At 43.3% G+C, this 15,185-nt stretch overlaps 1 protein-coding gene across 2 annotated transcripts in view; it reads right to left on the bottom strand.

Moving 5' to 3' along the window:
* The window catches only part of PIGX (phosphatidylinositol glycan anchor biosynthesis class X), a 347,324-nt gene that overhangs the window by 288,031 nt on the left and 44,108 nt on the right, over positions 1 to 15,185 (bottom strand). For both annotated transcript variants that reach the window (XM_033959362.1, XM_033959361.1), the window contains one exon: positions 3,891 to 4,032. In XM_033959362.1, the coding sequence (XP_033815253.1) occupies positions 3,891 to 4,032 (142 nt within the window). The remainder of the gene's footprint in view (positions 1 to 3,890; positions 4,033 to 15,185) is intronic.

The raw sequence follows: 15,185 nt of genomic DNA, 5'->3' as shown, positions 1-15,185 counted from the left end.
TAGGGGAAAAGAATAGTGGATAGGAGTGTACAACTGTCCATCTGACCAGGATGAATGGACAGATGCTAAAATGTTGAATGGGCCAGGTTGAATGGACAGGTGCTAAAATTAGGGAGGCTACCAAAAGTATTGAAACAACATTGGAGAATTTATCGCTCTGGGCTGTGGTAGAAATCTCTACCAAGGCTTAGTAAAACTAAGTGTAAGTTCTTTGTTACCAAGACAAGAATCATTTAGTTATTTCAGCCAAGGCTAATGCTTGATTGGCGTGCACTAGTCAGTCTGCGTTTTCTTATTTAGCTCCAGCATTATAGAATTCTGATATATTGAATTAAGGGTGTTTCAGAAAGATACAGTATATAAACTGACAATAATTATTAGCTACAAGTGTAGCACTCCTGCCAAGCGGTATATAAGAAATATAAATAAATAAAATCATATCATTCTATGCATGCAACTATCTTATGTAACAGTATACAGCTACATAATAATAATAATAACAGTTTATATACCGCAGGACCGTGAAGTTCTATGCGGTTTACAAAGATTAAAAGATGGTACAAATAGATTGAACTTAACAGACTGGAAGCTAGTGATTAACAGCTCAAGGGATCAGTTATTGAGGAGAAAGAGTTGTACGGGTCAGCTGCCTAGATATTTCAAGAACAGATATGTTTTTAGGCGTTTCCTGAATTCCCCATAAGTAGTAAGCATAAGCAATTGTTCTAGATCTTTACCCCATAATGCTGCTTGATGTGAGAAAAGGTGTTGATGGTGTCTTTTGAGTTTGCATCCTCTAATTGGAGGGGAAACGAAGTTCAAATGTGAACTTCTCTTATGTCTGTTGGCTGAGGAGAAAAGGTCAGTTATGTATTTAGGGGCTAGACCATATAGTACTTTAAAGCAGAAACAGGCGAACTTAAACTTTATGCGTGCCTCCATCGGTAGCCAATGCAGCTGTCGGTAGTAAGGTGTCACATGATCAAACTTCTTCAGCCCGAAAATTAGTTTGATCGCTGCATTTTGCACTAATTGTAATCGTCGCATATTCTTTTGAGAAATTGCTAAATAGGCGATGTTACGGTAATCAAGTTGACTCAGTACGAGGGATTGTACCAGGATTCTAAATGCTGGCATATCAAAATATGTTCTAAAGGATCGAAGTTTCCAGAGAGTGAAAAAACCCTTTCTGATTAAGGAGTCTACCTGGTCCTTCATGGTTAAGCACTGGTCTAGTGTTACACCCAATACCTTCATTGTAGACTGAATAGGATAACTAAGTTTATTGATGCATAGCGGTGTTTTGGTGTCAAGCGGGTGTGGCGAAGCTACAAAAAATTTTGTTTTTTCTAAATTAAGTTTCAGTTTGAATTCAGTCATTCATTGCTCCCTCAAATTTAGTGCTTCTGATGCCTTGGGAGTAGAGAGAGAGTTAGTAAATGGAATGATGATTGTAAAGTCATCTGCGTAACTGAATAATTTTATCCCCAGCTGGGTCAATTGCGCACTTAGTGAGGACATGTAGACATTGAAAAGCAATGGGGATAGTGGTGATCCTTGCGGTACCCCAGATGGATTGCTCTAGGTATCGGAGAGATTGTAATTGAAACGTACTTGATAGGTACGGGACATAAGGAAGCCTCGAAACTAGTCCAACACCTCTTCCCTAATACCAATTGCATCTAGGCATTGTAGCATTTTCCCATGGTCAACTAGGTCAAAGGCAGAGCTCATATCAATTTGCATGATCAAGGCATTAAGGCCCTTACTGAACAAGAGACACAGATTATCTAAGATAGCTGCAATTACTGTCTCAGTACTGAACAAAGGTCTAAAACCAGACTGAGTTTCATGCAAGAGAGAGAACTGATCAAGATATTCCATCAGTTGGGTATGTACCAGTCCTTCCATGATTTTTACAATAAATGGAATGGATGCTACTGGTCTGTAGTTGGTTACCAGTGCTGATGATTCTTTACTATTTTTTGGAATTGGGGTTATTATTATGTGACCATTATTAGAGAGGAACTTTCCAATTTTTAGGTTATGGGCTAAGTAATTCAGCAAAGCTAGTTTAAATTCTAATGGAGCCGCTTTCATAATTTCCGGGGGACATGAGTCCAGACCGCAGTATGATTTAGAGTATTTGTTATATAGTTTGATATAATTATTCCATTCTAAATCTTGAAAGGAACTCCAGATCATGTCTGCTGGTATTTCATTTCCTTGTATGTTAGCTATTTGATGACCATTAGTGTCATTTGTTGAACAGTTGTTTCTTAGGTTTTTAATTTTTGAATCGAAATGCTGTGCTAAATCATTTGCTGAAGGTAGTTTAATATTGTGCACGAGTTGAATGTGGTGTGTGGTGTCAAATAAATTCATAACCAAGTTGAACAGCTCTTTTGTATTGATTCCTTTTGAACTAGTGCTAGATAAGTTGATTTTAGAAGAGTAGAATGCTTTACATTTGTCTTTTATCAGTTGTTTGTAGATTTTTATGTTAGATCTCCAGTTGTTACGGTCTGACAATTCTCCTGTTTTTTCCCAAATTCTTTCCAGTCATCTTACTAGTTGTTTCATTTTTAGAAGTTCGGTGTCAAACCATTTGTTATATTTATTTGTGCAGCTTTTGCTATTTCGTTTAGGGGCAATTTTATCTAAAATGGATGTGCTAGTTTTCATCCAGTGATCCCAGAAATCGACTCCTTCTCTTATCTCCGCTTGTAGTTCATATTGTGACCAATATTCCTCTGGATTGATAAAACCCCTTGTGTGATGTTCTCTTTTTATCCTTGGATGTGTTTTAGATTTTAAATGAGTCCAGATTAATTTGAAATAATAAGTAAAATGGTAAGACCAGATATCGTGACACCAGGTGCCATCAGGTAGAGAGATGGCAAAGTCTAAAATTTCCTTTGTGGACATAGCTACCACATCTAACTGATGACCTTTTTCATATGTTTGAGTGGGTAAAGGGAGATTGTAATTGAGTAGAGATAAAAAGTTTTTAAAGTCTTTCGTATCTGGATTGTCCTCTTCATCTAGGTGTATGTTTATGTCACCTGCAATGATATTGTAAGAAGGAATAATTGAATTATGTAGAACTAATTCACAAAAGTCCTCTTTGGCTTTTGGCCAGCTTTTTGATGGGACATAGAATAATATGCAATATAGGGATTCTTCTAGTTCCTTATTGCTAATTTTACAAGCTAACATTTCTAACTGATTGGTCATTTTGGAATCCAATAGTTCAAACTCAAATCCTTCCTTAAGAATAATTGCTAATCCTCCCCCTTTTCTTCCCTCACGGTTTAGCGTAAGGATTTTAAAATTATCTGGTAGAAGATCAATTATTATTGGATCTTCTTCAGACAATAGCCATGTTTCGGTTAGAAAAAGACAGGCTATTTGCTTGCTGATGATCCAATCTTTAATTAGGAAGCTTTATTCCTGACAGATCTAGTATTAAGATATACACAGGGAACAGAGGTGGATGTGATAGGCTTAATATGAGTAGTGGTTCTAATAGGTTTTACTTTCCTTATTCTTTTCTTAGGGATTCGTTGATGTCTTCCTTTATTTGAGATTACGTTAATATGATTTACCCTGTCTTCTTGTGGGTTAATTATGTGCTTGATTGATAGATCAAGGTAATGGGATGAATGTAATTGTGGATAGAGTGAGTTAACATCTTTGATGCTACCGCTTATTAGATAGATCAGTAAAATCAATAGGAAATTCATGTTTGCAGGGTTATATGTCTCTTCCTGTCGCAATAGCTATATTGGTTTCCCTAACACTCCCAATTTCTAGTTTGTTTAGTTGATAGCATACTCACAACTTTTTTTTAAACAAAATTAATGAAAGGAACTCAGTCAGACTCATACCTGCGTTACATTGTGCTGTTGCAGTGATGTCAATTGATAAGGGTCCACATACAGTCCTCTTGGAAGATGCTCCTTAAAAATCACTCTGCAACCAGCAGTGTGCTCACTAATAGCAGAAAGTTCCACCTTAGTAAGAAGGTCTCTACAACCAAACAATACAAAGCATAACAATATTACAAACAACTAAACTAAATTGGAGTTTTTAAAAATAAAATTAAACAGATATTTCAATAGCAACACTTATACATCTGGATCGTATAAACAAGCAGATAGCAATTTTAGAAAGCTCATATATCCCCCAGGATGCAGAGATTTCAAGGGGCAAATACTCCTATTGATTTATGCAACAATCCTGAGGTACATGTAATGCCAATTAACAGTTTAGATTTTGTGTCTGTAGGAAAATGTAGGTACCAAAGTGAACAAACCTCTCTGTCTCACTCCAAGGCCTTATTAGGTAGTGTAACCTCTAACACAGGGGTGCCCAACACGTCGATCGCGATCGACCGGTAGCTCAGGAATGCAACGTGAGTCAATCGCAGAGCCCATCCCGGGCTCCGTGATAGACTCGTGTTGCCGTCCCGAACTACTGGGCCTATCAGCCTTCCTCTCCCCGACGTCAAAGAAGCAGACGCCGGGCATTAGGTTGTTTTTGTCATTTCGGGGGGGGGGGGGGGGAGCGTGGCAGCGGCAGCAGCAGCCTGAAAAAGAAATTATCCTGGCCGGGGTCGGTGTCATGCTCCGGAGTTTCTACAGCCTTCCTATCTCCCTCTCCCTTCTACCTGCTTTCGGCCACACCCCCTGCTCCGCGGCTCTCTTCGGCAACTCAGCAGCAGTGATCGACACAAGCTTCTGACGTCGGGGCCTACCCTCTGCGAGTCCCGCTTGTTTCAACTTCCTTTTTCCACAAAGGCGGGACTCGTAGAGGGAAGGCCTCGATGTCGGCAGCTTGTCTTGATCACCGCTGCTGACGAGTTGCTGAAGAGAGCCGCGGAGCAGGGGGTGTTGCCAGGTGCAGGTAGAAGGGAGAGGGCCAGATGCAGGACTCGTGGGTGAGGGAGGAGAAGAGAGAGAGAAAGAGAGAGGGGAGGGAAACAAAAGGAAATATTTCATACTGGGCTGGGCCGGAGTGGAGGGAGGGTGGAAAGATTCTGGCTACAGGGTGCAGTAACAAAGGAAAAGGGGAGAAAGCTGAAAATGGAGATAGTGACACAAAGAAGAGAAAGGGTAAGCAGGACCTACTGAATAAGGATAGAGATACAGAGGGGACATGAAGAGGAGGTGAAATAGAGACATAGAAGTAATGCTGAAAAAGTGTGGGGGGGGGAGATAAAGACATTGAAAGGGCAAATGGTGAACATGGGGTAAAGACAAGGAAAGAGACAAATGAAGATTCTGAAAAAGTGGTGAGATAGGGATATAGTGAGATGGACACAAAGAAAGGTGATGCTGGAAAATAGGTGGAATGGTAATTCTGACAGACACAGAAGGGAAATGCTGGATCAAGGAGAGATGGGGCTCAGGCTGGATAGAATGAGGAGAAATGCCTTGTTTTCCCGGAACTTCCTCTCCTACCTCAGAATTGACGTCAGGGAGCAGAATGCTGGTCAGCGCAACGCTTCTGCAGGGAAAGCTTGGGATGGCGGTGGCTTGGGGGCTGTTCCCCAATGGCGGTGGCAGCAAACCGAGTGGCTTGGGGGAGGGCACGGAGAAAGAAAGAAAGGGGGCAGACAGGGAGACAGAAAGAAGGGGGAACAGGGAGACAGAAAGAAAAAGTTGGGGGATAGAATGAGGTCGGGAGGAGAGGAAACATACAGGAGGCTGAAAGAAAGGAAGAAAGATTGGATGCACAGTCAGAAGAAGAAAGTGCAGAGACTCATGAAATCACCAAACAGCAAAGGTAGGAAAAAATGATTTTATTTTCAATTTAGTGATCAAAATGTGTCGGTTTTGAGAATTTATATCTGCTGTCTATATTTTGCACTATGGCTCCCTTTTACTAAACCGCAATAGCGTTTTTTAGCGCAGGGAGCCTATGAGCATTGAGAGCAGCGCGAGGCATTCAGCGTAACTCCCTGTGCTAAAACCTACTATTGTGGTTTAGTAAAAAGGGAGGGGGTGTATTTGTCTATTTTTGTATTTTGTTACTGAGGTGACATTGCATAGAGTCATCTGCCGTGACCTCTTTGAAAAACCCCGGAATATGAATAATTAACATTTTCTCTGCCTTTCAGTGTGCTTTGTGTTTTTTTTAAATTTTATTGTGGGTAGATCATTTTGACATAGTCATTATAAAAGTAGCTCGCAAGCCCATAAAGTGTGGGCACCCCTGCTCTAACAGTAGTATTGCAAAATTATCACTAGTGGGACAGAGGTACCACTTTCAATATGAGTGACAATAGGGTAGAAGTGTCCCATCAGTGTATCACTCCTGCCACCCACTAAATAAAAGGGAAACCCTGAGAAGGGAGTGCCATAACTGTTGTTGAAGGAGCGGGAGAATATCTTGATCCTGCCAATGGTCCTTTTCCCAATTAGCAGCCTTGACTTGGGGGCCTACAATCTGCATTGCTGAAGCTGAGAATTTACTTAAAAAGTTCAAGAGACTTTTTATTCACATAGGGGGCAATTCTATAAATTTTTGCCCCAATGCTGAGCACCCATTCTGTTATTCCACCTGTATGCCAAGATGCTGCCATAGAATACTAGCATAAACAGGCATTGGTGTGTCTACATTTAGGAGTTTCAAGTTTCTTTATTTTTGATATACCATTTATCATACAGGTATCTAAACGGTTAACAATAAAATGAAATTTAAAAAAGTAAAATCATATCTAAACTAAGAGGAGGGGAGCATTTACGCATTGACGTACATGATACGAAAGGGAAAAAGTAGGGAGAGGGAGATTAATAAATACCTCAAGATGGAAAATAAAAATAAAAAGAGGAAAGTGGAAAAGGGAAGTACATTTGGGGTGGGGGTCGCTTCAAAAGAAGCGTTTTGATTATTGTGGAAGTTCTGCAAAAGAAGATCAAATTACCATAAATGTCAGGGTTTACAGGGTGTAGGGTCTTTAAAAAGAAAGGTTTTAAGTTTGGATTTGAATTTGTCTAAAGAGTTTTCTAATCGAAGGTCAGTGGGAAGGGAATTCCAGAGTGGGAGCTGTAACAGAGAAGATAGATTTACGGGTAGTATCATAGAAGAGTTCTCGTATCGAAGGGATGGCGAACAGATTTTGATTATGCCAGGTATAAATGACAGGTATAAATGGGTGCACCTAGGAACTTATAATATTCTATATATTTATTTATTGTACATTGTTTGCGCTTGACCTGCACTTTAAAGCACAGATGATGGTGTGTGGCTGGCAGTGAGTGGTAATCTCTGCTCAGTGTTTGTTGGTTTTGCTATTCTAAGCACTAGAGCTGCTCCTTGAGTCGCTCTTTAAAGCTTTCAAACTCACGCTGAGGGTGCTCCTTATCTTAAAATTTTAGATTTGAGGTTTATATATTTTTGGTGGAGTCTAGGGAGTTAACTTTCCTGCAATGTCCTAGGGCACACCCAACTTATATTTTGGTGTATTTTAAGGATATTTTGTCTTGGGGTTTTTGCTGTATGAACTACAGTCATAGCCTTCTTAAGGTTTGAGTCAATAGTGACTATTGCCCTCCACAGGTCATCTAGTTTGACTTTAGCAAGTTTGACTAAATCCCCAAACTGGATATCAGAAGAAGGAATGTTCTTACCAGTTCCAGCAGGGGGAGACCTAGATCATAGGGTGTCTTCAGTGGAAGTCTGTCTCACAGGAGATTTTACTTCCACTTCTCCTCCAGAGGTGCCCAGCTCTCCATCTTCCTGGGGAAGCTGGGTTACTGCTTCCACTGCCGCTGATCCTCCCTCAGGTTGGGGAGGAGGCTGCCTCTGTATTGGGCTTAACGAAGCCCGATCCAAACTAAGGTTTACCGATGCACTCAGCAATCCTCCTGAAGTCTGGGGCGTCCCCTGAGACTGATGCGCAAATCCAGCGTCCAGTGTCATCTAAGTAGATCTTGAGCCTCCAGAGGAGCCAGTTGAAGAGCTGCTTTCCTCTTGCTCGAATAGAAAAAACTCACTCACCAGGAAACAACCACTGAGACTACAAATTCAGCCGGGTAAGGGAATTCGACAGTGAGACGCGGAGCTGCGTGTCACACTCCCTTATCAATCGCCATCTTGGATCTCTTGTGTGTGTATCCTTTTAGCGTATCAAGCAGCCTCCTGGGATAAAGATTTAAATTCCTTGATATCCAATGCTGGGTCGTATCAAATTTTTAGGAAAAACTTAAAACCTATTTGTTTACTAAATTCTTAGGTAATTGATTCTATCCATTTTGAATGTCTCCTTACTTTTTTAAACTGCATGGATCTTTACTGTTTTGCGGTACAGAAGAAGGTTTATATGTTATGTTATGATGCAAACCAGCCCAGGTCCTCCAGAACTCGGAATACCCATTCCACCGTGGCGCGCCCTGATTCTAATGAAAGCGTTCTGAGGAACCAGTCGTCCAGATATGGGTGAACTTGCAATCTCATCCTCCTCCAAGGAGCCGCCCCAACCACCAGCACACTGGTGAAGGTCTGGGGTGCTGTAATCAGACCACATAGCACAGCAGCATACTGATAATGCTGATCCCGCAAATGAAACCTCAGAAAGTAGCGGAGAGTGGGAAAAAAATGGGAATCTATAAATCCATCTCTGTGAAATCCAGGGAGGCCCGAAACTCTCCCGGAACAAAAGCTGCAAAGACTGAATTCACGGTAGTGCTGCCCGATTCGCGATTCAAATCGATTCACCGATTCAAATCGATTTGATTTTGTAAAAAATTGAACTCAACGATTCGTCTGCCCCCTTGCTAGAGACCCGTTCGAACTTTCCCTCTGCTAATGGAATCCTTCCATCTAATGTAACTTCCAGTTTTGCGAAACCGGAAGTTACACAAGTAGCAAGGACTCCAGTGGCAGAGGGAAAGCCGAGTGGATCTCTGGGAGCAGAACGGCGGTAACAAGGTGATTTTTAATTGGTTGGCTAGAAGCAGATGCCCGCGCCTCATCTTCCCGCGCCTCATCTTCCCGCATGCACGCTCATGCTTCCCCCCCGGAGCCCGGCAAACGCCCCTGATCCGCCACCTGCATGCATCATTCTTGCTGCTGCTGCTCAGTGGCGCGTGCATCTGCTCTTCCGGGTCCTGCCAGTGACTGGCTTTTCATCGGCCACATGATGGCCAGAGCCCCGTGCACCTGTGAGCACCGGGTGACGTGGTGCCACACGGGGGCTCCCGAGGAGCAGTGCGAGCGCATTGGGACCTGCTGCAGTGCGGAGACGCTCCTCATGCGGCTTTTGCAAGGCTCGCATCTTCTGCAGCTCACAGGAAAAGTGTATGACCGGTGTGTGAAGCGCCCGGAGCTCTTGGTAGGTGCCACAATACATGAGTATTGCCCTCTGCCAGCCAAATACTGGGCTTCTGTGTTGGAAATCAGAGCTTGGGGGAGAGGGAAGATGGACTGGAGAAGGAGAGATGGGGAGAAGATGGAGGGGGGAATATGGATGGACTTGGGGGAGGGAGAGATGAACTTGGGGGAGAGGGATAGAAGAAATAATGGATCTAAAAACAGAAGAGGGAGAGAGATGGTGGATTATGGGATTTAGTGAGGGAAGGAACAGAAAGGGAGAGAAGTTGTACACAAGGGGGATAGAGATACTGGATAGGAGGGTAGTTGGGAAGAGAAAGGGAGAGCTGGTGAAACCTGGGGTGGTGGGGAAGGAGGGGGATATGCTGGATGAAAGGGTAGTTGAGAAAACGTGGATCTGGGGATGGAGACGAAAAAAAGGAAAGATGCCAGACCTCTGGGAGAGGGAAGGGAAACAGAAGGGGAGGACAGAGATAGAAGATGGATGGTTAGCACGAAGAAAGAAGGAGATCCTGGCAAGTGAGTTATCAGGAGACAACCAGAGCCTGGGATTAACAAGATCTGAATAATGACCAGACAATAAAAGGTAGAAAAATAATTTTATTTTCTATTTTGTGATTACAATATGTCAGATTTGAATTATGTATCCTGCCAGAGGTGGTGTTAGACCACAAACGTGAGCTAGGATTTAACAGAGAGGAAAAGTCTTTTTTGTTTATTTTGTTTACACCATAGCGCCAGTGTGGGTAGGAGAGGTGCAAAGGGAGTGAAGAGGCTATAAAATAAACCCACCAGGATTTTTGAAAAAAATACCCATTTGGGCAGGAAAATCGAATCGAATCGAAAAATCAATTCAATAGGCTGAATCGAATCAAAATATTTTTTCCTGAATCGGGTAGCACTAATTCACGGTTGCCATCCGGAACCAAGTAAGCTTGCGAGCCACCTGCAGGTATTTTAGATCCAGAAGAGGACTCCAATCTACTGATGCATTAATTAGGAAGATCAAGAATACAGAGCATCTGCCTGAGCCTGAAATGGCGCTTGGCACAGGCTCTATCGCTCGAATATCCAGGAAATGCTGAACAGAAACCTGGACTATGCATGCTGCGTCCAGACTCCTGGCAGGAGAAATCACAAAACAAAACTAACAGGGGTTGGGCAAATTCCAGCTTCTAGCCTGACCGAATAAATATGTAAATCCATTGGTCTGCTGCAATGTGCATCCAAGCTTGCAAATGCTCCAAGATCCGACGCCCCCTATCCACAGAGGGGTCCTGTGCTCCCTGGCATCTTTCTTTTTCTTTTTTTCTTTCAGGCAGATCGAGCAGAGGCAGGCTGAGAGTGCCTGTAGTTCGCAAACCAACCCCTTGAACCCTGAAAGGATCACCACGATGAGGAAGGATAATGTGGCCTGTAGGAACAAAAAATCCTTCAGGAGCCCCTAAAAAGGGGGCTGTGTCATATCATTCGACAGCGCCTGCAGACGATGATCTGTCACTGAAGTCATGAGGGCATCCAGTCAATTGCCCAACAGCAACTGCGCATGAAAGGCAGCTGGGCTAGAGTTGACATGGAGGACATATCAGCAGCTTACTGCCTAACCCACAGGTGTCAAAGTCAGTCCTTGAGGGCCGCAATCCAGTCGGGTTTTCAGGATTTCCCCAATGAATATGTATTGAAAGCAGTGCATGCAAATAGATCTCATGCATATTCATTGGGGAATTCCTGAAAAACCGACTGGATTGCGGCCCTCGAGGACCGACTTTGACACCCTTGGCCTAACCCAAAGCATTCGGAGGACTGACATAGAATATGCTGACTCTGAAGCCAGCCCTCTCAAAAGGTCATAGAACAATCCATCATGAACATAAGAATTGCCGTTGCTGGGTCAGACCAGTGTTCCATCGTGCCCAGCAGTCCGCTCCCACAGCTGCCTTTAGGTCAAAGACCAGTGCCCTAACTGAGACTAGCCTTACCTGTGTATGTTCTGGTTCAGCAGGAACTTGTCTAATTTTGTCTTGAATCTCTGGAGGGTGTTTTCCCCTATAACAGACTCCGGAAGAGCGTTCCAGTTTTCTACCATTCTCTGGGTGAAGAAGAACTTCCTTACGTTTCTACGGAATCTATCCCTTTTAACTTTAGAAAGTGCCCTCTCGTTCTCTCTACCTTGGAGAAAGTGAACAACTTGTTTTTATCTACTATGTCTATTCCATTCATTATCTTGAATGTTTCGATCATGTCCCCTCTCAGTCTCCTCTTTTCAAGGGAGAAGAGGCCCAGTTTCTCTAATCTCTCACTGTGCGGCAACTCCTCCAGCCCCTTAACAATTTTAGTCGCTCTTCTCTGGACCCTTTTGAGCAGTACTGTGTCCTTCTTCATGTATGGCGACCAGTGCTGGACGCAGTATTCCAGGTGGGGCTGTACCATGACTCGGTACAGCCGCATGATAACCTTCTCCGATCTGTTCGTGATCCCCTTCTTAATAATTCCTAGCATTCTGTTCGTCCTTTTCACTGCCACTGCGCATTGCACGGTCGGCTTCATTGACTTGTCGACCAGTACTCCCAAGTCTCTTTCCTGGGAGGCCTCTCTGATTACTGCACCGGACATCCTGTATTCATGTGTAAGTTTTTTGTTACTGACATGCATCACCTTACACTACCACATCAGTCTCTAACATACGCAGCAAGATAAGCAGGTGCAGCACAAAGGACATCACCACAGCAGCTTTTATTTCTAAATTAGCAGTCAAAAAACTGGCACTAGGCAGTGATGTTCGTCGGGACACCTTAGCGCCCCAGGAATCACTTAAGGCCGCCGCAACAGCTGCTGTCATTCCTGCACCAGAGGATACCGGCGGGAGATAGCACTAGCATTCCAGAAAAGCCTATCCAGAGAGTCAAACTGGTCCATAACTATGAGACTGATATCCGGATGCACGGAAAGGACTCAGACTGCTAGCTCACTCTACAAAGTGAGGGAGAAGAAGTAACAGAAATAGAAACAGAAGGTTTGGCATCCAAGCTCAAGCTCTGCAAAGACTGAACAATCAGATCAAGCAACGCCGCAAAGTTAAACAAGAGTACCAAAGTCTGATCACCCAGGATCTGGAGCCCCTAAGAAATCCGTGGATCCAGCATTCGAATCCAGATCTTCCATTCCGGCAAGCGCAGCCTTGCAACCTAATGTTCCTTGAGGACATGATTCACCGCTGGCGCCCCCTGAACTGACTGCGAAGAAGGAACAGACGGAGATGGCGCAGACACTGAACTCGCTGAGGAGGAAACGGGCAGAGACTGTGCAGGGGGGACAGAACAGCCAGCAGCCAGTTCCTTGGCTGGAACCTCAGAACACAAATATCTCACGCACCCTGAGAAGGTATCTGGACCCTGGGACATAGAGTCACCCTTAGATGACTGAAGCTTGCGCATTTAAGGCTACGGAGGGTCCATCTCGCGGTTGGCCACTGCAGAATCAAACCCCAAAATCAAAAACGGCTGCCCCAACGGGCTAGCTGAGCGTGAAATCACCTGCTTCTGTGAAGGGGAATCTGAACCAGTAGGTACCCCTCCGACTGCACCATGCAGCACGTGGCACAAAAACATTCAAAATGTAGCAAATTTGCTCAAATTTTGCATTAATTCAAACTACGAGACCCTCAGGATCCCATTCCTGCAGTTTTCCTGGCAAAAATCTGAATTTTAAAAAAGCAAGAAGTTGAAAAAAAGATTGCTGAAAATCCAAGATGGCTGCTGGACCCAAATTTGCGCCATAAATGCGCTAAAAATGGAACTTCCTGAAATTAAAAAATTACCAAAATAGTACTTTTAAGGTGTGGGAACACAGAGGATCACTAGAAAACACTCAAACCTCCTCGAAATTAAATTTTAGAAATAGTTGTTGGAGCCTATCAGCTGCTCTGTACTCAGAAATGCTGATCACAGAAACTATAGCTGCTCTGGGAAAGATGCAGGTACTATAGAAAGGACAGCCTACACCTCACCAAACAGGGAACTAGAGTACTGGCTGAAAACATGAAGAAGTCCATTGAGAAGGCTTTAAACTAAAGATCAGGGGAAAGCCGACAGTCGACAACCAGTCAATGGCCCGGACACCAGGATATCCTGAGGAGGAAACTTCAAGCAACCGCAGAAATATAGGGGAAGTACACGAAGAAACTACAAAAGGCAATGAGAAAGATCAGATAGATAAAAAAGGGAAGCGAGGACCACTAAATCCAGGAAATTAGCACAAACAAATTTCAAATGTATGTACACGAATGCCAGAAGCTTAGGAAACAAAATGGGCGAACTGGAAGAACTAGCAAAAAGAAAACAACTGGATATCAAAGGAATAACAGAAACATGGTGGAATGAAGAAAATGAATGGGACACGGCATTAAATGGATATAAACTATACAGAAGAGATAGGATTGGGCAAAAAGGGGGGTGGTATTACCCTGTATGTCCAAGAAGAGATAGAATCTATTAGAGTAGGGGAGACGGAAGCAAATGGTAAACTGGAGTCCCTCTGGATAAAGATTCCTAGACAAAAAGAAGCAGACATCAAAATTGGCCTTTATTATCGACCCCCGGGACAGATTGAGGAAACAGACAAAGAAATGATGGAGGAAATCAACCATGGATGTAAATCAGGGAATGTAACGATCATGGGGGACTTCAACTTTCCGGGGATAAACTGGAAAATGGGAACGTCAATCTGCGCCAAGGAGACAAAATTCCTGGAAATGATAGGAGATTGCTTCCTTGAACAAATGGTGGGAGAACCGACAAGAGGAAACGCAATCCTGGACTTGGTCATAAATGGCATTACTGGAAGGACAGCAGATGTAGAGGTTACGGCCCCGCTGGGGACAAGTGATCACAATATGATCAATTTTACCATTGGCATTGGAAAAGGGAAACCAGTCAAGACTAAAGCCACAACCTTTAACTTCAAAAAGGGGAATTATGACAGCATGAGAACCATGGTTAAAAAACGGCTCAAGAAGGGGAAAGCAGAAATCCAAACAGTTGATCAAGCATGGTCTCTACTGAAAAACACCATTACAGAAGCACAGAATCTTTACATACCGAAGATATCCAAAGGAAGGCGAAAAAAGATCAAAGGAGAACCAGCTTGGTTATCCAAAGAGGTGAAGGATGCAGTGAGGGATAAGAGGAACTCATTTAAAAAATGGAAACGTGAAAAAACGACGGAGCCTGGAACTGCCACAAAATCGACCAGAAAAAGTGTCATAAAGCGGTAAGAGACGCCAAAAGAGTCTATGAAGAGAAGATAGCGCAAGAAACCAAAAACTTCAAGCCCTTTTTTAGATATATAAAAGGAAAGAAACCAGCAAGAGAGGTAGTGGGTCCTCTCAACGACCAAGGAAAGAAAGGGTCAATAAAAGAAGACAAACAGGTTGCCGATAGGTTAAATTCATTCTTTGCCTCTGTCTTTACAAATGAGGACACTACAGCAATGCCAGAAACAAGGAGGATATTCGCCGGAAGCATAGAGGAGAGCCTAGCAACAGTAAATGTGGAGTTGGACATGATATACTTTCAGATTGATAGACTTAAATGTGACAAAGCCCCTGGACCGGACGGAATTCACCCAAGAGAATTAAAGGAACTTAAGATAGAAATTGGCGAACTATTACAATCCTTAGCTAACATGTCAATCAGAACCGGGCAAATACCGGATGACTGGAGGATAGCAAATGTCATCCCAATTTTCAAAAAAGGATCAAGAGGTGAACTGGGAAACTACAGACCTGTGAGTCTCACATCGGTTCCTGGGAAGATAATTGAAGCACTAATTAAAGATACCATTGTACA

Source organism: Geotrypetes seraphini, chromosome 9, assembly GCF_902459505.1.
Source record: "Geotrypetes seraphini chromosome 9, aGeoSer1.1, whole genome shotgun sequence".
In the NCBI taxonomy this organism is placed as follows: Eukaryota; Metazoa; Chordata; class Amphibia; order Gymnophiona; family Dermophiidae; genus Geotrypetes; species Geotrypetes seraphini.
This window is presented reverse-complemented; position numbering and strand designations above follow the sequence as displayed.